Source organism: Branchiostoma floridae, chromosome 6 (assembly GCF_000003815.2).
Source record: "Branchiostoma floridae strain S238N-H82 chromosome 6, Bfl_VNyyK, whole genome shotgun sequence".
NCBI classification, from domain to species: Eukaryota; Metazoa; Chordata; class Leptocardii; order Amphioxiformes; family Branchiostomatidae; genus Branchiostoma; species Branchiostoma floridae.
Window position 1 is genome coordinate 13,156,577 of NC_049984.1, and position 20,959 is coordinate 13,177,535.

Genomic DNA, 20,959 nt, shown 5'->3' on the forward strand with positions numbered 1-20,959 from the left:
TGAGCCAAACATGTGAGGAAGCAAAAATAACCGATTGTTACAAGTCAACAGTAAGTAATTATAAATTATGAATACTAATATTAAAATACCATCAAACATATTCTCTCATTTTCAATGAGCAAGTAAGCAAAGCAAGCAATTGATCTAAAAACATTACTGTTCTTCCCCGTATTTTAATGGAATAGCCTAGACGTATCCCACTATTCTTTGCTCCGAGTGTTTTTTGCCGCGTGCTGCAAAGATTTTCAAGGATTTGCCAAAGTCGGCATGCCTTTTTGAGGATCATCTACGGGCTTGTTTTCCCCAAGGATAGAACCAGTGTCGCCTATACAGCACACAGAAGAAAGATGACCAGGGCTAAGGTAGAAAAATGTTTATTTTTAGCTCCATTTCTTGTGGAAATCTAGCTGGGTGGGGAGGGGGGCATAACCTGACGCGTCAGAATTTGATGTGAAAACATTAGGTGGAGCGGCTGGGAGGAATGATTTGGCTTCACATATCAAAGCTGGTCTGAAAATTTAACAAGTTAAGCATGATGGCAAATACAGTGTTTCAAAACCACAACACTTTTATACAAAGAAGATTTTTGGCCATGATTTGCTGTCCTTCATAAGTCTACCAAATGATGTGATATGCTTGCTGCGTTTCTGCAGGGTGGTCGGCGAGGAAGGGGTCGGGGAAGAGGTGCCGGCAGAGGCAGGACTAGAGCAGCAGCTGCAGAAGAAACTGAAGACACTCCTTTGGCAAGTATAGCCAGTGTGGAATCTGCATTAGAGTGTCTTGTTCTGTATTAGTATGTGTATATTTGTACATTTTCTAGGAGAGACTCAGAAGGCAAGCGCAGTAGTACAAGACATGATGGTTTTCACTGAGGGATTTTCACATGACCTGTTAACTGATTATGTCAGTGACAGTTGCTGCATGAAGCACATGACCATGATTTATCCAGATATAACTCAAGTGGTGCAGAGTAGGGGTGGGTACCGGTATGGGACATGAACCGTACCTGTACCTGAATTTCCTGTACCAGTACCAGGGCTCGTGACTGCGACTAGATTTGGTCGCAATGCGACCGTAATTTTAATAATGCGCCTATTCTTTAAATGCTGGTCGCACGGCGCGCCAACAAAAAAAATGAGCAACGCCCTTATTTTCCCCCGAAAACTTCGCTCAAAGTTCAAAATTCGCCGATTTCGGCCTTCACCGAGCCGCCATTTTGGTTCTAATTCAAATCTCGCGCAAGTCTCGCAGTAACTCACATCTCGCGAATCGCGAGAGTCGCACCCCATTGGCCATTTCGGCGTGACGTAGCTCGCCCGGCCGCCATTATTGGTGGAATATCTGATATCCCCGCTGTGATCGCGGGAAAAATCACGCAGGAACGCTTCAAAAGCGTGTAACTTTGACGAAAACTCATCGAATGCCTAAAGTCCTTGGTGATAAGTACATGTATAGAATTCTTTTGGAGGTTTTTTCTGCTTGTTTGTCGGTGGAATGCGGGAAAAACAACAGCTAATGCGACGATGACAAACTGGGGAGGGGGGCTGTGTCGGCACTGAAGTCGTAGAAAATGTTGAACGGAGGTCGCGATTTTTTCACGGTTCCTTCAGATATTACTTTTGTTGCAGTCTTTATTTTCAAAAGACCGATAAATAGATGTTGTTTGTTGGGAAAAGTTCGATTGATTTGCCCTTCGAACACATCTTTTCTGCTACATTTTTTCAACTGAAAATATGAATTGTTTGTACACAGATTTTTCTATAAAAGTTAACACTGATGTTACAGGCTACCAGTAAACCTCTAATTTTCCAGTGCATCTATTTTCAGCTATGTTCTTAACAGAGTAGAAGAGATACAAAAGAAATACAAGATGTACCTGACAGTCCTGGCTACACTTTCTCCTCTGTTGGTTTGCAGATTTTCTTGCAGACTTCTTTAGTTTGTTGTTGTTGTATATGTAACAGTCAAGTTTCACCTTTAGCAGTAAGGTTAATTTACTCTTCCTGATTGTGTGTATTAACTTATGAAACATTATAAAAATCATATATTGTAAGGAATCAGTGTTGTATTACTTGAAAGTGATCTCATGTATTCTCTTGTTTCTTGTTTGGTTACTGGGTAACTATATATAATATATAACACCCCTAATTAATTCTTTAAGCCATACCCACCTCTAGTCAAAAACATTGATTACCGGTATTGGAGTAATATTTTGTATGGCTTGAGACGTTTGCTTGTGCTCCCAACCTTTCATAGTGGTGCTCCTAACTTTTTGCTGGCGCTCCTAAGTTTTAGGAGTTAGGAGCGCCATGCTCCTAGGTCAAAAAGTTAGTCTGGAGCCCTGCAGTACCCACCTCTAGTGCAGCGTATGAAGGGTACTTGTGAGCTATAGCATCGGTATCAATCTTTTACCTTTGTGACTGTTGAGATCAAGTGCTAATAATGGTTAAAAATGGATACAGCTTGATTTGCATATGTTACATAATCTCTTGCTGCTTGGGCTTGTTGTGCTTGATTTAGTCAGACTACAGCTTGCTAAAGTGTGCTTCCTCTTACAGGAGAAGTCACCTGACACAGACTTGCAGTCTACCGACACAGACAAACCTGTGAATGAGTCAACAGAAGAGGAGAAGCAACATGAGTCTGATGCTCCCAGCCAATCAGAAGACATTCCGACAGAATCAGCAGCGCAGCCAGGGACTTCAGAGACTGAAGAAGAGGCTTCTCCCTTACCAACAGGAAAGAGAAATCAAGGACAGCCTCGGATATCTGAGAGTGAGACAACTGATGACTCAGAAGGCTCAACAAGGAGGGGGAGAAGGAGCCTTAGAGGTAGGGTGTCACAGAAGGTAGATGTTGAGGAACCAGAGTCATCTGCACCAGTGCAGGAAGATACCATCAGTCCCACCAGGAGGGGTAGGAGAGGAAAGGCTGTCAATCCACCTGAAGAAAAAGTACAGGAACAGCCCAATATAGAGGAAACAGAACCATTGGAAGTGGAAGATGACAGCAAAAGGGAGGTGGAAGAGATAACAAGTCAAGATGTGCCCGAAGAAAACACACCTAAAACAGAAGAAGAACAGTCCCTGTCCCAGAATCAGGGTGAAAGTGTACATGTCATTGAGGATGCGGAAGCAGTGGCTACTCAACAGGAACCGTCAAGTAGTGAAGATAAGGAAGAACAACCAACTGAGATAGAAGAACCTGAGATGTCTGAAGATTCAGGGGCTCCGACAAGGAGAGGAAGGAGGAGTCAGAGGGGAAAGGTGTCCGAAGATGCAGGAACGTCTTCTCAAGATCAGGAAGAAACCATTAGTCCCACAAGGAGAGGGAGGAGAGGCACGGCTGAGCCTGAAGAAAAACTAGAGGAACAGTCCAACATAGAGGAGCCCAAACCACCTGAAGTAACAATAATGGAACATAGTGATGGCAAGGAAGAGGATGATGCTCATACAGATTTGTCAAAAGCCATTGTGGAAAATAATGAGGCCCAGCTGTCTGAAAATGTGGATGCAGCAAATGCACAAGAGCCAGGTACAGATACAAAGCTGAGAGCCTCAGATGCTGGTCTAAAGGAAGAACCAATCACATCAGAGAAATCCAAACCTGAATCAGAGCCTGAGTCATCCAAGGAAACAGAAGGAAAAGAAGAGCCCATGGAAGTGGAATGCTCAGAGCAAACGGCAGAGGAAAAAGAGATTCCTCTTCACCCAGACAAAGAAGCAGAAACCCTTCGACTACAAGAAACTGTAGCAGCAAAATCATCTGCACAACCTGACATATCAGAGGCCAAAGAGGAAAAGGGACCCATTGGGGATCAAAGAGAAGAACCCATGGAGTCTGAAAGCTCCACAGCTGAATCATCTGTGCCTGAGACAACTGAGAACACAGAGATCTCCCCAAGAAAAGGAAGACGAAGCCAGGCTGGGCGAGGACGGGGGCGGGGCAGAGGAGGGCGTGGTAGAGGGCGAGGCAGAGGCAGAACCAGCCTCCCACCTGAGACTGATACACAGGTAAGGTGGAAGGTGACATTTGACTGTCAAATCAGTGTGATCCAATACAATGTTATTTTTTAGATTTGGAGATAAGTCAAGTGTTCATACTTTCTTTTACTTCCTTTCAGGATACTAAGCAAACAGGTGATAAAGATGACGGTGAGAATACTTCAGTCTTGGAAGCTGCCATTGCAACATTTATCGAACAGTCAAGTGATGATGGGGAGGAAAAAATGGAAGAAGCAGCTAAAGTGGCCCCTCCTGTTGTAGCATCCAAAGAGGATCAAGAAGAGCAAAGAAGTAAGGAAGATGAGAAGTCTGAAGATGAAGAAGTCAAACGTGCTGGAAGTGGACCAGAGGAAACTGTGACAGCAGCTCCCCCTACCAGGCGCAGAGGGAGAAGCGCTGGAATTAAAGATGACAAAGATGAGACAAAACCAGAATCCTCAGAAGTCAAAACTGCAGATCTTAAAGAATCTGGGCCCAGTCAGCATACCTCAGAGCCTCCCAAGACAATAGTAAGGAAGGAAAGGGAAACTTCTGAAGACAGTGACATGCCTGAGTCTAAGAGAAGAAAGCTGGAACCAGCAGCAAGTGCTGTGACTGTCAAGGAAGAGCCAATGGAGACTGACTTGCCAACAAAAGCACAAGAGGATGCAAAGGAAGAGCCTCAGCAGTCTAATGTACCTGTAGATGACACTAAGATCAAGCTCCATCTGAAAACCAATGTGGAAAAAGTGGTAAAAGAAGAAGATAAGGCCGGGCCAGGAAACGTAAAAGCAGAAGAATCTGTGGAAGAACAGGCATCTCCTAATGCTCTACTTGAAGGGTTAGAGGAGCTTGATCAGTCTCTTGACACCGGAGAGTCTGCCACAATGGACAAGAAGGCAGCGTCTCCGGAGGCAGAATTATGGGAGCAAGTGGATGGAGAGAAACCCGTAAAGACAGCAGAGGAAAAGCAAGAGGTGAAAACTGATGTTTCCAAGCAAGAGAAGAAAGCTGACACAAGTGAGCAAGAGCAGAAGACCGACACCTCTGAGCAACAAAAGAAAATTGACATCTCTGAGCAAGAGAAGAAAACCAACATGTCTCCTCAGGAGGGAACAGACAGAGATACTCAAGAGCAAACAGCCAACACATCCAACAAAAAGAAGAGAAAGAAAAAAGAGCCCAAACCCGACCCAATGGAAGAGGATGCATGGGTGGCTACAAGGCAGCACGAACGTGCAACCAAAACTGCCTCTGCTGAGGCCCAAACCGCTTCTACTAGTGCTGAAGTAAAGGCAAAGCCTGCCCAGGGTGAACCAACTGACAGACTGAAACAGACGGTTCAATGGAAGCCTGATGAGTGGATGTGGTGTGAAGTTTGCCAGATAAAAGCCAGGGCATGGCTGGCCAAGACTCACTGCAACACTATCAAACACATTGAGCTCTCCATATTTGGAAGTAAGTGTTAGATAAGAATTAGGTTTACATTTCCATTATCCTTGCTGCTCGTTTCACACTTGATTTTATTTTGGGCCTTAGAATCTAGATGTTTGCTTAATTAAGTACTTGTACTGAAGAACTGAAGATTTGTTTTACAAAAAGGCCACATTTCTTCACATGCTACAGTAAACTCTGTTCTGTATCTGTACAGCATTAATTGTGAATTGTCAGCTGTGCAACATCACAGTGCGGCGATCCAATGCAGCAGAGCATTTCCAAGGCAGTAAACATTCCGACAACGCTGGCGAGAAGGGCGTTTCATGGCTCCCACTTTTCTGTGAGCCCTGTGGAGCCTTACATTTAAGGTAAAAAAAAGGATACTTGTTCCAAATAAAGGGTAATGTTTAACTTTTTAAACAAATGAACAGTGGTAAGATAATGGTAATTTCATTGTTTTTGGTGTGAGTTTTTTTTGCCTTGGTATCTGTCCATTTCAATGGTGTAGAGTGGCAGAATTGTGAGGCATGATACTAGCAGGATGGGGAGGATGGCTTTTCAAAGTTAGTCCCCAGGCTGGTAGGAAGTGATGCTAGTCATGTTAACTGGAGAGAGACAGAAAGTGTTGAAACTTTAAATGGAATTTATTCAACACCTTATTTCTGGAACTAATGAACGATAGTCAAACAAGAAAAACACAAGTTATTTCCCTTAGGTGTCAGATGTTCAAACTCTTGTTTCTGATGGATTCCTGACACTACAACCCTGAATTATTTTTCTCACCACATTCCAGTGAGAAAGAGCAGGAAGATCACAAGACTGCAGCAAATCATGTGAGACTACTGCAGAGGTTGAGTGTAGCCAACCAGCAAACAGAAGGTACAATGAAGTTGTGAAATGTATTTATAATATAAACCTTTATTTTTATGTCAAGGGGAAAGTGTAAAAGCTTCTATGTTGTCATTTCTTTCTAATGGCCAACTTATCAATCACATGCTCTCTCAAAAGTATACCGACTGAGAAGAGCATTGACAAATAGTGAGTTATGCAAATGAAGACCTAATTAATGAGAAAACAGTAACAGAAACTCCATAGGTAGTAAATGTCAGGGATTTCATAGTATCATACTTCCAGTGTTAGGAGTAAAGTTGATGTCAACATCATAAGACATAAAGTACCGTCCATAAAGGCCACATTTATATGATGCTGAAATGCTACAGTCAGATTCTTTGCTTAAAAAAGTCTTTCATAATCATATGATTATTTTAAACAACTTATGTCTAATCGGGTAAAGGAGATCATTATTGGGATGATTTATGCACATGGGAACCTTATTTTGCATAATCAATCAGAAGCATTTGTAAAATATCACTTGCACTCTGGTTTTGTATGATTTGTTTATGACATTCCTTCAAACGTGACTGTTTATCATCCCACCAGGCCTGCTGTGCTGTAGCCTGTGTGAGAAGGGAGACATCAGCTCCCTGGAAGACCTGAGGGCTCACTACCAGAGTGGTGTGCACCTGGTCAAACTCAAGAGGAGTGTCATGGGGGATCTGGGTAAGTTGGAAACTGCCATGATCAGGTCTTACTCTTAGTGTTCACAGTCACATACAGCCAAGTTCTTCTACCATTCTTAGTCTCAGTGCAAGAAACAAGGATGTTACTTAGAATTATGTTGAAGGTTCCAAAATATAGCAGTAATATTGACTGATGGATTGGTAAAGGTGGTAAGGTGCTCTTCTGGTTAGGGGTGTTTATGAGAATCTGAAGGTGCTGGGTTGGCATCCCTAGCAGGCCCCAGTGTTGTGTCATCAGAAAAGCCCTTGGGAAAGGCAATTTTAAAACTCTTATATGTATTTCCTCACTAGGCTCAGGTGAAAATAAGTACCTAGTTCTCAGATTTGACATCATACCTAGAAGCAGTTTCCTGGTTATGCGGAACAAACAATACGCTGTGGTTCTATTAGTTTTGATAATCATACTTGAGGTTTTCTATAACACAGCTGCAGAAGCCAGTGTGGTGGATGGTGTACAGTTGTCCTGGCAATGGGAGGCAGACAAGGACAAATGGTACAGTTTCACCAAGGAGGAAAATGTCATCATCAATGCAGCCGTTAAGGTATGTGTGGCCTCACTAGCTTCCGCCCTGGAATGGCCAGTGATTTTAATTTGTACCTGTTGGTACTATGAGCTTTAAAGTATACTGCCTTGGCAGGGCTTGAAAGACCAGGTGCGTGTGCACTTTTTTGCACGCAAAATTGGAGATATGGACCCAATTTTTGACTGAGTGTACCTACCTATTTTTGTAGTTAAGGCCATACCAATTTAATTTGTTGGTTCTCGGAATCGCCGCTTCTATTTTTCCCAATTTCAAAAAAAAAAAAAAAAAAATCCATGAGGTTATTTGCATGTTCATGAGAACTCATTTGCATGTTCGTGAGAGTTACATGGTACCTACAAGTTGCTGGACAAACTTCGGCTCAGTTAAACAAAACTTCTGAAACAAGTACTGGACATGCAAAAACAACTATCACCTGCTTAAGTTTTCCTTCGTGTTGTAAATCATCGAAAACCACCAATAGATCGTGAAATTTGTGCTGAAAAATGACGATTCGGCAAACCAAAATGGCCGCCATGTAGCCAGTCACAAGTATGTAAATGAGATGCAATTTCATGCAAATGAGCACGCCTCTATCGTTTTTTGCTTAAACTGCAGCTTTCACAAAGAGAATAATGAATCAGATGTTTCAGGCACTCTTTTATTTTTTGGGTGAAATGAAGTCATTTTCTTGCTGTTGTTGCTAACATACATTAGACATTATACTATGCTGAAAAAGTTTTTCAACCTTTTTAAAAGTTTTTTAATGTTGTTAATGATTTACTATGATGATTTATTACAACTGTTAAGCTTTATTACTGTGTGTACTTCTGTAATACTGCACATTATTTTGCATTTGTATTGTTGAAATTAAATATAAAATGTATGCTTACATGCAAATTTTTCATGTAATTGTAACTGGATAAGTATTCTGCCACACATATACCATGGTTTCAGGTCTGGAATTACCAACCTGAAACTCTGGACCTGAATCCAGACTTGTTGCAGTTTTTTTTTTTTTTTTTTTTTTTTCGCCCTGTCGCTCCAACTTTTTTCTGAAAAAATCCGAGAACCAACAAATTAAATTGGTATGGCCTAACGTCCAAAAAGCTCCTATTACAGAGCACATATTGGAGAAAAACAGACTTAGTGATGTTTCTATGTTCAGTGAATAGGGATTGTTCTTTATGACTTAACCTTTAACAAGGTATGTGTGCATATTGTCCATACAGAAAGAGAAGGATGTTGTATACCTGACATCTAAGTCAAGTGGAGACCTTTGTTTTTGTCTGGACCTGACTAACATGATGGTCATCGATCTTGGTAGCAAATCCAAGTCATTCGTACGGCTACGCTGTGCTACCAAAAGCGACCTGAACAACAAAGGTGAGATTTATGTATCTGTCTTGTAGCAGGTAAGTGATACAAAATGAATAGCATTTCAAGAAAACATATGCATAAATCAACCATATTTCCCAGTCTTGCTGACTTTAAAGGTGTTGGCTATCAAGCTTCTAGTGCCCGACCAGTGGAAGGGCCACTACAAGTGTGATTTAGGCTTCATACTCGTAATCTGCAGCGGCTAGGGAGACTGCTGTATGTCTCTCTTCTGCTTGATTTATACACGTGTATATGTGAAAAGTGAAAAAAGAAGGGTCACTTTGTTGAATAAAAGAAAGGAGTTTGTACTCAAACCTGTGCAAGAAATTGCATTAGTAATTAGATTGCATTTGAAACAGAGTACATGTATTTCTGAGATTCTTTAATGTTTTGATGTTCCTTCAGTTAAAGTTTGTATATGAAAAATGGTAAGTCTTCAGGTGCAGTAGTGAAGAAAGGCTAAAGGTAAGAACTGAGGATCCCTGTATGTTTGCGGGAAAATGCCATGTTACAGTATGTATATACAATTGCTCATGAAAGTACTGTGCAATTTAATACCATCACAGTGAATAAGTCCTCGTAGTCTTACTATCAACAAGGAATGCAAAGATATTTTGTTCCTTTATTCTACTCCTGCTTATAGTCACTGTTGCTTGAGCTACTGGTTTTGTCATATAAAGTTTGATAATGGGCAGATTGAACAAAGTCCAGAAGAAGAGCTTTACTAGACATGTAGAGCATATGTAAAAAATTCCATTGAGTGGCTGGGTTAGTGGGTACGAATTCCACAGGTCACACAAAGTTTCCTTTTTTTGCCAACGTATCTAAACGTTGTTGGTGTAAGAATGCACCTGGCTTCGGTTGAAGAGAAAAAGGGTAGTGGAAGGAGAGGGATGAGCTCTGCCTTCTAATACTGTGCCGTAAACACAGTTTTATGAATGTACTGACCTGATGGTCTCAAAAAGGCTATGGGACTACTTTTACCTTTTTTTTACTAGATATGATTTCTTCTTCCAGACTACACCTGGCAGTGGCAGCAAGGATTTGGAGACGTCTTTACCTGCTGGATGCCGTACATGGCCCTCCACACCATTTTGTTGGAGAAGGCCTCGCGAAATCACGAGCCAACTGTACAAATCACGACCGGCTCTCACTCGTACGACTTAGACATGTCCAGCTTGGAGCATAAGGGCAGTAAAGGAACCAAGAAGGTGCAGCGTGTCCGTGCAAGTGAGTTGTTTTTTCTGCTGTGCAGATTGTTCAAGCTGATGCTGTCTTTGTTCTTCTACTTTTCAGTGGACATTGTCCTTTTTGGCAATCGGATCAACACCATACAACAGGAGAGAGCATTTCGTACCATGGCATGAGACCTGCTATTTGTTCATTTTTACCAAATGGTCATCCTCAGTACAAAGGGGATTTTTCTATGAACGGGTTGCAGGATCGTAACTTTGTCTTCAGGAGTCTGTTATTTTCTTCAAAATGGAGAGCTACACAATTTTGAGGCTACATCGTCAAGCTCACTTTATCTGTCTTTGACATTTTTCTTTAATTGGAGAAAACTCCATCTAAATACTTTTTTCCTCGAAAAACATCAAAACCATACAACCACATTACATAATTCTCAGTAGAAATTGTTATGGAATAAAAGATGTTAAACTTCCATGATTATTTTCAGTCTTCCAGCTGTCTAAAAAAAGTTGCTACCTTCAAACTATAGCAGACACGATAAGGAATGTTCAATGCTTAACTTGTATCAAATCTGTTTATCTTTTACAGAAACACAGATGAAGAGAGTTTTAACACATTTTGTATGAGAATTAAAGCGTATGATCACTGTGTAGACTGATTTTGTTATAAAAATTCTTATTTTGTTATCATGTACATGTAATTATAAAAACTCTTATTTTGTCATCATGTAATTCTATTGTAATTAAAATGGCTTATATGAAAAGATGATACAATGCAGTACAGAGAATGGTCGTTACTAAATAAGGAGGATCAAGGAAAAGTATTTCCCAACAGATGTAACCTCCTTCTACCGACTAACCAACAAAAGACATAATACAAAGTACACGGTTATGTTGTGGTTGACAGCACAACAGTCTACAAGAAACAAGCACTGCATCCCAATGTCCCTAACATTTTCGGGGTTTTGTGTTTTTGTTTCAGAGACAGAAGGAGAGAATTCACTGCTTACCCACTTCGGGCCACCTCCTGAGAAGCAAGAAGAAAAGAGTAAACAGCAGGTCTCTGCTGGTGGCCGTTCTGCCAGTACAGTTACTGCAAGTGGGGGGGCTGCTAGAAAAGTTGGGCGGGTAGACAAAGATCAAGGTCGAGCAAAGAGAGAGGCTATTTCATTTAAAGTAAAGAGTCAGTCTGAGGGAAAACCTACTCTGCTAACAAGAAAGAAAAGTAGAAGCAGAAGTAGGAGTAAAGATAGAGACAGAAGTGGGCACAGACGGCGCAGCAGAAGCCGAAGCCCAAGAAGGCGTAGAGATCGGGGCAGGAGTGCTAGCAGAAGCAAAAGTAGAGGTAGAAGCAGAAGTAGAAGTAGAAGCCGCGATGGCAGGCGGCGGCGGCAACGCAGCAGGCGTAGTTATAGCAACAGCAGCAGCGACAGCAGTAGTGACAGTCAACGTAGGCGAAGTCGTTCAAGGAGCAGACGATATAATAGAAGCCCTGCCAGATCGTCCAATCATCAAATGTTGATGCAAAGAGCATATCAGGACACGATGATGAATGCTCGTTACTTGGCACAAGAGAAGCAGAGGCTGCAGCAAGAAAAGATCATCCTAGAGCAGCAACGGAAACTTGAAGAGGAGCGCCTGAAGCGTGAATGGGCTGCCCTCCAGGACTCAAAACAACGACAGCAGGCTGGAATATCGTATCCAGCTGCTTCCAGTAACAAATACTACTCTATGATTTCTGCAGCGAGCACTGTTGCTAGTCAGCGCCACACTACCGCAGTGCCCGCGCTGCCTGGTAGCACTGGCTTTCCTCCGCCAGGAGCCGTGGGTTTTCCTCCGCCAGGAGCCGTGGGTTTTCCTCCGCCAGGAGCCGCGGGTTTTCCTCCGCCAGGAGCCGCGGGCTTTCCTCAGCCAGTCAGAGCCGCAGTCCCCAATACTGCTCAGGGTCAGTACCCCTGGTCCACTAACAAGCCTACTGCTCCGACTGCCCAGGGTCAGTACCCCTGGTCAACTGACAAGCCTAGTGCTCAAACTCCCCAGGGGCAGTACCCATGGTCCACTAGCAAGCCTAGTACTCAGACTGCCCAAGGCCAATACCCCTGGTCAACTAACAAGCCTAGTGTTCAGACTGCCCAAGCCCAGTACCCCTGGTCCACTAACAAACCTAGCACAGACACAGGAAGGGCTGCTAGTTACACCCAGCACCCATGGTCTACTGGCAACTCTAGTTCAAGCACAAAAAGTACCAGTAGTCATTCTCAGTACCCATGGTCTACAAGTACAAGCCAAGCTAGCTCTAACACATCACAAACACCTTATGCTACCCACCCATGGTCTACTGCTGCCTCTGATAAGCCCTCTAGCCAGCACCCATGGTCTAAACCTGATAGTTCCCAGAGCAAGTGGGATAAGCCCCCAGATGGTTGGTCACACCAGGCAGCAGCTAGTGGTAGACCTCCGCTTTTACCCACACCAGAAGCCCCCACACCACTGTTACCCACACCAGAACCCCCCACACCAGAACCCCCCAAGCCTGTGGTCCAACGTGCGGCTGGACTAAAATCAGATATACTCCTGATGCAAGCTGTGCAGGAAACAGTGCAGCAAACTGTACAAGTACCAAAAAAGCCCAAACCCACCACAATGACTACATGGGACCTTATCTCTAAGTATCTACAAGAGCAGATGGGTATTGACATTGTTACTCGAGAGGCAGTGGAACAGATTTTGAAGCAGCCTGCACTGGTTGAACGAATCCAAAAGTACTACAGAGAGCATGGTTTAGAAATGAGTGAAACCCAAGATACGTCAACCCAGCAAGCTTCAACGATACAACCAGCTTCCATGTTGGAAACCCAGCAGGCTGGGGTGGTACAACAAGCGCAATCTGCTGGCTTGCAGCAGGCTGCTGGGTTGGCCGGTAGTCAGCAACCCCAGGTTGAACAGGCAAAAGTACAGCTGCTAGCGCAGCTGATAAACATGGGGGTTGTCCAGCCCACAGACCTAGCTGCAAGCCAGCCAGAGTTGGCAGCTGCGAGTATAGTACAGGCCGCAATGGCAGCCACAGAGGCATCAAGTAGTGCGTCTGCTGAAGCTTCTCAACAGAGTGTAGGACAATGGTCACAAAGTACATCTCAGACACAGGCCATATCTCAGACACAGGCCATGTCTCAGACACAGGTCAGGGAACCAACAGAGGCCTCAAGTCAGTTCAGGGCTGAATGGGGTAGATCGGGCGAAGACAGAGGTAGGAGTGTCCCAGAACAGTCTGATAGGCTAGGGAGAAGGTTGCCAGAGGATACTCTTGATGTCCGGGGTTACGATGTCCGTAGTCGTGGGTTACAGGGAGAACCCCCTCGAAGCCATGGTGCTGGGTCGTTGGGTGATGTCCCTGGTAGTAGAGGTCAGACTGAACTTCTACGGGATCCTCCCAGACGAGCACCCCCTGAAGCATTGAGGGATACCCTTCCCAGGGATCCTTACAGGCGGGCAGAGGAGTACCCTGATAGAAGGGATCGTGGGGAGAGAGGAGAGTGGGATAGGTATGATAGAGAGAGATTGGCATACGAGAGGGACCGAAGGGAATGGGAACTCTACGAGTATGAACGTAGTCGTAGGCGAGAGTTGGATGAATTGGATCGGAGAAGAGGGCCAGACCCTAGGGAGTTTGATGAGAGGTACAGGGGCCGGGAACCGCTGCACCCTGGTAGAGAGGAAAGGGAGCGAGAGCTAGAGGAATGGGCTAGAAGAAGACGTCAGTTTGATCCTGAGGGTTCTGGTGACCCTGGAAGGGGGTACACAGATAGGGGTCCATCTTATAGTGATCCTAGACCCTCTCCTTACAATAGGCCAGGGCACCACCCCCAACAGGTTAGTGAGGAGCTTTATGACCCTGAGGCAGTCACTAGCGATGGTGAGGAAGATGTTTATGATGCAGAAGAAGAGTCTTCTGTAGACTTTGCCAAGTCCCTCCTCTCTAAAGTTAATGTGCCGCCGATGGCGCCAGAGTTAGTCGAGGACGCACTGCGCTCTCCTGAGGTGCTTGATCAACTCAAGCAATTTCGACTGAAGAATGCTCCGGCTCCTGTAGTCGCTAGCTACCTGCAGGTGGTGCTCACGCAGGCTGCTGCCTCCCCGAGCATGCAGCAGCAGCGAGTGCGCTATAGAGGCAAGCGCGGCGGGAGGCTATCCAAACTGCGCAACTTCAAGAAAATGATTGACAAGCTAACGAGTGAATTGGAACAAGTACAACAAATGAAGCAGGGTCTGGGAGACAGGTGTCCCCAAGAGCTGCACGATGTCATTGCCAATAAGTCAATGGTTTTAAATGATTTCAAACGGAAAGCTCTGGAATTAGAGGAAATATGCAAGGCACAGGGCAAAATGGTGTGAACCATTAGCACAGACATTGCTGTTGGGCACTTCACTTGCAGCATGATCCACACATTTTGTATGTTTCTTTTTTCCTGGATCATTGCAGAAATGGGATTTAAAGATGTTATGCACAAATTTGTTTTCCTGACTTGTTTTCTATTGAGAAGTGTGTACTTCAACTTAGTATTGTAAAAAAAAAAAGAACAGAATCTTCTTTTCCTCCTTCAGTGCGGTAAGAACAGGACTAAGTATTTTTGACGGAAAATTTCTTCTTTAAAACTAACCGAGTACTTTAGTAAATGCTCATTGCTGACATGTCTTTGAAACTTTGATGTATCCTTTTGGATAAACATACAATGTATGCAGACTCATGTATGTGTCTGTTTTTCATGCTGTAAGGACATTATGTCATATGTCCTCTTGAATGAAGCACCCCATGTGAGTTTATTTGGGGTTCAAGCCTCTCCTTTAGGTGTCTCCTGATGGTATTCTTGAGGACGTCATTCCTAGAAACCTCAGATGGCACCAGAGCAATGTACATGTAACGTGGCAGTACCAAGTGTTGTTCCCATGCACATTTTATAGAACATTATATGTTCACTTTGTGTTTTCTATCAGTTGTTCATGTTCCCCAGTTTTGTTTTTAAAAAAAAAAAAGAACAGTTTTTGCTGAGTAGTGCATCTGCTGAGTATATTGTACAATAGTAAGAACTCACATCACAAAATCCTTAAATACAGCCAGCTGGTCATTTCTGTCATACCACAATCTTAATCTTCTGCAGCCCCTTGAACAATTCGAATACATTTTTGTATTCAAATATGAAAACAGGAGTTTATAAAAAGGTCCTACAACTTCTTGCTCATAACAATTCACATGAATGTTGGAACTCAGATTATCTTTTTGAATGTGTGTACACTTGAATGTGTGTGGCAGACCATGTGACAAATGTCCTTAACATGCTAAAGGTTAACCGTTAAGCTTGGTTGGAGTTTATTGGGTTAAAACTTGATGTGTTAAAGTAGAGTACTGAACAAGTGCTGTAACAATCTAACGTTAGTTTTTCACATTACTGCTTTCTTTAGAGTGCTTGTAAGGCACAATTAACCAAGTTGTTTATACTTTTCTTCCGCATTAAAGACTTCAACATGTCCTTTGAATCCTTTTGTATTCTTGTGTATAAGTGAACTTTTATAGAGTTTACATAAGGCTGTTGATACCTTGAGGAGAGGGGATGAGCAAGACCCAGTGAGTTTGAATATTTTTGAAAATAAAATTCAGGCTACTCTTCCACATTAAAGTACAAGTCCCTACATCAAAGAATACTCATTTCTGAGATACTTGAACTTGAGTGCAATGCCTTTTGTCACAGCTTCATATGACAAATGGTATTTCATTGGTATTGTGGTCTTACATCTCACCCTTATCCCTATTATGAGTAATAATACGAAATAGCATGCCTTGAATCCTGAAAATTAGACTTTTTATTTGCTGGTAAACAAAGTACATCCAAGAAAATATTCCCTTCCTGTTCCTAATGTTCAGATACCCCACAATCAGGAGGAAAGCTTGAGTTTTGGGCTTGTTTCTCTGGACAAAGATAGAAAATGTCAACTCTACTTCTGCATATCAACTGTTTGATATAAGTCTAAGATCTAATTTAATAAAATTTAACCACTTGATGGTTTGTAATGTTCACTTGGAGTCTACAAAGATTCAAGAGTTGACCAAGGAACTGGATTTGTTATCTGTCAGCAGTCTTTCAACAGTGACTGGAACATATATTGAATTGATGCACTCATTTGGAGAACATTTTGTTTTATGCAAGTCTAAACAAATCCTCTTTAGTGCAGTCTACATGTCAGATTGAGTGAGTGAGCCAAGTTCTGGGCATTACATACCTGATTGATTTGTGACTGATCATTTATAGGGTATCAAAGTTATAGATTAATGCGTTTCACAGTTCTTCCCCTTGTGATGACTGGATTGGGCTGAGTAAACTGACGAACGTTTAGTGTCCTGCCAATCTTACTAGTACAAAGAACACAAAAACCATGATCCGTGGGAATGGCATTTATTGGTAAAAAAACACTAAGTCACAACAATACACTGATTAGTCAATAGTCAACTCCTGTACTGTCAAGTCAGCTCTATGTATTGGCAGTCTGTATACATATTCAACTCTCTAGAGTAGCAATGTTCTTGCCCTCACAATTGAAAGAAATATAAGTCTGAACAAAAAGCTCCCCTGAAGATTCTAAACCATTGTCTTTAGTCCGTAGTTGTACCACCTAACAAAAAGTATGCCTTACTATCAGTGTAATACAAAGAACCAATGACAACCATCATAAACTAAACCATGTTGATGGGCATGTCAGAGTGATAACATGTACAACTTTCAGAGGTGTATGTTCAATTATCATTATGGGCATGATCACAATCGTCATACATCGCAAACTGAGGGCTTTCTTGAGATGGACGTGCATATGTTGTACAAAATGCAACGTCCTGTTACAACAAAATCCTGTTACCAACAAGGCTGTCTTAAATCCTTGGCGGTTCTGTCACAGCCTGCTTGAAAATTCTTTGAGATGAAAGTCGTACAACGAATGCTGCAAGACTTACCAAGTGTTCCCTTACATGCCCCAGCCTCCCCCCTGTCCCATCATGTTGCCGGACCCCATGCCCTGCTGACTGCCCATGTTCCCCATGCCCATGTTGCCCATGCCCCCACCCATGCCTCCGCCCATCCCTCCCATGCCACCTCCCATGCCCTGCTGGTTGTAGTTGCCGCCCATGTTGCCACCGGTACCGGATCCATAGAAGCCGCCTCCCATGTTACCTGGAGAGAAGGCAAATGTGTGAGGAGTACAGTTAATGTTAATGTCAGCTCAGTTGATGCAAAGCTGCTTTGCCTTTCATTAGGCTACACTGACATGACTATGTGGATGACATGATCTGCATGAGTATCAATTTTCATGTTTCTGAAAAAAAAGTCTGCGACTCCACTACAATTTGTACACGGGAAGCAAAATGAGGAAATACATGCAAACCAAATAAATATCAGAAAACAGACACTTAAAAGCTAAGACTTTCAAACACGATGTGAAAGAACAAAATTACAAGCATTTGGTATAGGTTCTGTTTTGGGGTTTTTAGGGTGTCATCCATATTATCATATCAGTACAGCTGCACCTTAGCATGAATTGTGCCCATCAACATTGACTTATGCTTTAAGTCTTTACTTGCAGAAAGGCAGTTTATTTAGAATTATCACAAGTAACCAGATCACAAAAGGCAAACGCTGAAGCTGGGTTCATCTAATTCGCGGTAAATGTACAGCATTATTCAATACCAAATACATCAACAGCCTATGGAAACTGTAAACTGGACACCACAACAAAGTGAGTTGTAAACATCCTGCTTATTTGTCTTTGAAGAATACGTGAAAACCCCCAAAAGTAGCATTACATTAGCTTGCTAGCTGACTACATCCTTACCTGAAAATGGGAGAGCACATGGAACTGTAGAACCCATTATAAAACCACATGACAGTCATGAACATGATACAAGGCAGACATTTTGGCCATGTCACCATACCGTGCCAGCAGAATCACTTTCAAGTAACGCCAATTGGGAATGCAAATCAACCTACACAACATCTAATTCAAAATGGGAACAAGAAACTTGGGTGACAGGCTGAAGAATGGGTGTACCTTGTCCTGTTACTGCCTGGGCCATGGTCATGTCCTGAGCACCATAGGCCCCAAAGCTGCCATTGGCATTGGTTCCTTGGGTGAAGTTCTTAGAGGCATCTTCAAGAAGGCCAAACAAAAACATGGTGGTTATTTCTTGGCGCTAAAAATGTGGAAGTCCGGTCACAAGAAAGGTGGAACGCTTTCTAACATCAATTAATTCAGAGGGAGGGAATGATCAGCCTTGCACAGGTCAGTAATAATGCTCTGTCCTTTATAGTTGCTCTGAATTTTTTCGGGCATTATTCGGACAATTGTTACTGAACAACCGAAGTAAGGTGATCAAACAAAACAGGTACTCATTGGCTTAATCTCTTGTTTAAGCTACACAACAGTCTTACATTTTGAGATAGCATCTTACCATCCAGGGCGACAACATGTTCAATAGACCGATCCTGACCTTCCATCAAATTAGCATTTTAAACAATGATAGCATGGCATTTAGCAGTTTGACGAACAACTTAGGATGGGTTTGGTCCATTGGGTGCATACTAACACAATGCAAGGCTTATCGTGTACATGTATCATGTTGAAGAGAATCGGTCATTTCATAACTATTCTGGAGTTTTGTTTGGCCTTTTTAGGACATCTTGCCACATGTCATCTGAACCGGTCCTCAATCCAAGAAGATGCCTTGATAAACATTTCTCCGAGAAGATGCCCTAAGAGTAAGAAACATTCCTTCAAGATGCCTTACCTGTCATGCGATGGTGGACTTCCATTTAAAGGACCAACATAGCATATACTACATTTTACTATCACTACCTGTTCTTTTTTTTACACTATATAACTTAGTACCGCAATAAATGTAGTTTTTTGTGACCAACAAAAAGGACCTACCTTGGTTCATACCCTGTGACATGTTGCCCTGTCCACCAAACCCTCCGAAGCCCCCCATGCCCCCCTGATTGTAGCCAGCTCCACCCCCTACAAGGGAACACACAACAACATACAGACATCAGCAACAAAGTAACTTAATTTCTGAATACAATAACCAGTAGTGAGATAAGTGACTCAATGTACTAATTAATTCTCAGGAGACATCAATTTTCAGGAGACAATACTGTATACAATTTACTGATTGCTTACACCTACATACAACTGGAGTTGAAACTTTCACCAGTTTTCACTTCATACTCATCATAACAGACATAGAAGACGGTTACAAGACAGGTACCAGACACAAGGCCACACAAACAGCTCATTCTATGGATGACAGTTTGGTCAGTAGGTTTTGTTCTCTATCTTGTTCTGTTCCACAATTCCAAACACTGTAAAACATGTTAACACCTCTACATACAAACCATATGTACATGACTCATAATGGGGTTCCCATAGATGACACATTCAAAACATAAACAAACATAAAATAAAATTCCCCATCAAATCATTGACCCATGTGTATTTTTTAACACTGTCATGTCAGAATTCGAATGAAGAGGATGTCATCCATAAAACAATGTTTCTGTGGCCCAACTACACTCCACACTCCAACTACTGCTGCCCTGGGCTGTTAGACTTGTAAAGGTTACCCAGAAAGGTTAGTGTGAGTCAGGACAGTGAAAAATTTGGAATCAACGAGAGCCCACCATATCCACCACTATTGCCTTGGCCGAAACCTCCTGTAGATCCTGGAAGAGAAGACAACATTTTCCAGTCTTAAGTTTAATCTATGACGCATCATTTTGTCCATTCAATGATTGTATAACAACCCAGAATAAAGATGACACTAAGAGCTTTGCACACAACAGCTGATCATACTAGAGTACAGGGGAACGCTTTAAATGGCTATGCTGTTAACTACCTATCTAACATGTGTACACTGCAAAATCCCTACCCAAATTTCTTTCCAAATTGTCCTTTGAATCTATGTTTTTATCTAGACTTCATGTTCATACAGTACAAATAGAAGGTGTGTTGTCTCACCATCTCCACTGTGCCCCCCCATGCCTCCACCCATGTTGCTGCGACCACCTCCGAAGTTACCACCTCCCATTCCGCCACTGCCGCCTCCGCCGCCGCCTCCACCACCAGAAGAAGCCTCGGAGTCCAGGAACAGTTCGATGTACCGGTGTTCTGGGAAGGAAAATAAACCATTTTACTTTCAACATGACAACAACAGCTCACCTATAACTGGTAGTTTGGGGAACCCAGTGGCTAGTGACCCTGCTACTAGAGTAAGAGGTTGGGAGTTGGGATCCTAGCTATTGCTGTTCACCTGACATGCTGGAAAGGGTTGCAGTCCTTAGGTCAGGGCGTTTAGCCATGTTCTGCTGTTTGCTTTGTTGAAAAGAGCTAGGGGAATTACCCTGTACAATGAACTTATAAATGTCGTCAGACAGACAAGTGGAAGATAAGCTCTTCAGTGACTGAGCTTAACTGGTTTGACTTTCAATTTTAGAAATAAACAGTCCAAAAGGTTAATCATTTGCAACTAGGGGGTGGACCAAACATCTATATGGCAGTGTGAGTTTTGAACTGCCACTATGATTATCACAAGACAAACATTTCCACTTACGCATGTTGGCCTTATCCTTAGCCATGGCAGCTACAGCATCATCATGAGAGGCAAACTCCACATCTGCCTCGCCTGTCGCTCGCTTGTCTGGGCCATAGTGGATCTGGACCTTCATGGGGACCAGTGGCTGGAAGAACTGAGGGGGAGAAAGAAGGAAAGACCATTCTATCAATGCATCCTTCTGGAGGAAGAAGAAACAGCGAGCTACGAGCCTTACTCTTTA

General features: G+C 42.8%; 2 protein-coding genes across 10 annotated transcripts in view; one reads left to right on the plus strand and one right to left on the minus strand.

Moving 5' to 3' along the window:
* The first annotated feature begins 171 nt into the window (after window positions 1-171).
* LOC118417720 (apoptotic chromatin condensation inducer in the nucleus-like) lies at window positions 172-15,622 on the plus strand. 2 transcript variants are annotated; one of them, XM_035823389.1, is made up of 11 exons: window positions 172-362; window positions 654-743; window positions 2,559-4,013; window positions 4,124-5,441; window positions 5,635-5,788; window positions 6,214-6,299; window positions 6,861-6,980; window positions 7,427-7,542; window positions 8,754-8,907; window positions 9,919-10,131; window positions 11,074-15,622. In XM_035823389.1, the coding sequence occupies exons 1-11, from the start codon at window positions 348-350 to the stop codon at window positions 14,481-14,483; spliced, it is 7,131 nt and encodes a 2,376-aa protein (XP_035679282.1). In that variant the 5' UTR covers window positions 172-347; the 3' UTR covers window positions 14,484-15,622. The 2 variants fall into 2 exon arrangements, with proteins under 2 accessions (XP_035679282.1, XP_035679283.1); XM_035823390.1 differs by lacking the exon at window positions 11,074-15,622 and adding an exon at window positions 10,681-11,067.
* Window positions 15,623-16,521: 899 nt separating this feature from the next.
* Window positions 16,522-20,959, minus strand: part of LOC118417721 (heterogeneous nuclear ribonucleoprotein H3-like) — an 11,498-nt gene continuing 7,060 nt past the window's right edge. For 7 of the 8 annotated variants that reach the window (XM_035823398.1, XM_035823396.1, XM_035823391.1 and 4 more), the window contains 6 exons: window positions 20,737-20,872; window positions 20,145-20,294; window positions 19,808-19,849; window positions 19,059-19,145; window positions 18,180-18,278; window positions 16,522-17,305 (listed from right to left, as the gene is read on the minus strand). In XM_035823398.1, the coding sequence (XP_035679291.1) occupies window positions 17,100-17,305; window positions 18,180-18,278; window positions 19,059-19,145; window positions 19,808-19,849; window positions 20,145-20,294; window positions 20,737-20,872 (720 nt within the window). In that variant the 3' untranslated portion in view covers window positions 16,522-17,099. The remainder of the gene's footprint in view (window positions 17,306-18,179; window positions 18,279-19,058; window positions 19,146-19,807; window positions 19,850-20,144; window positions 20,295-20,736; window positions 20,873-20,959) is intronic. The other variant, XM_035823395.1, reaches the window with a different exon arrangement.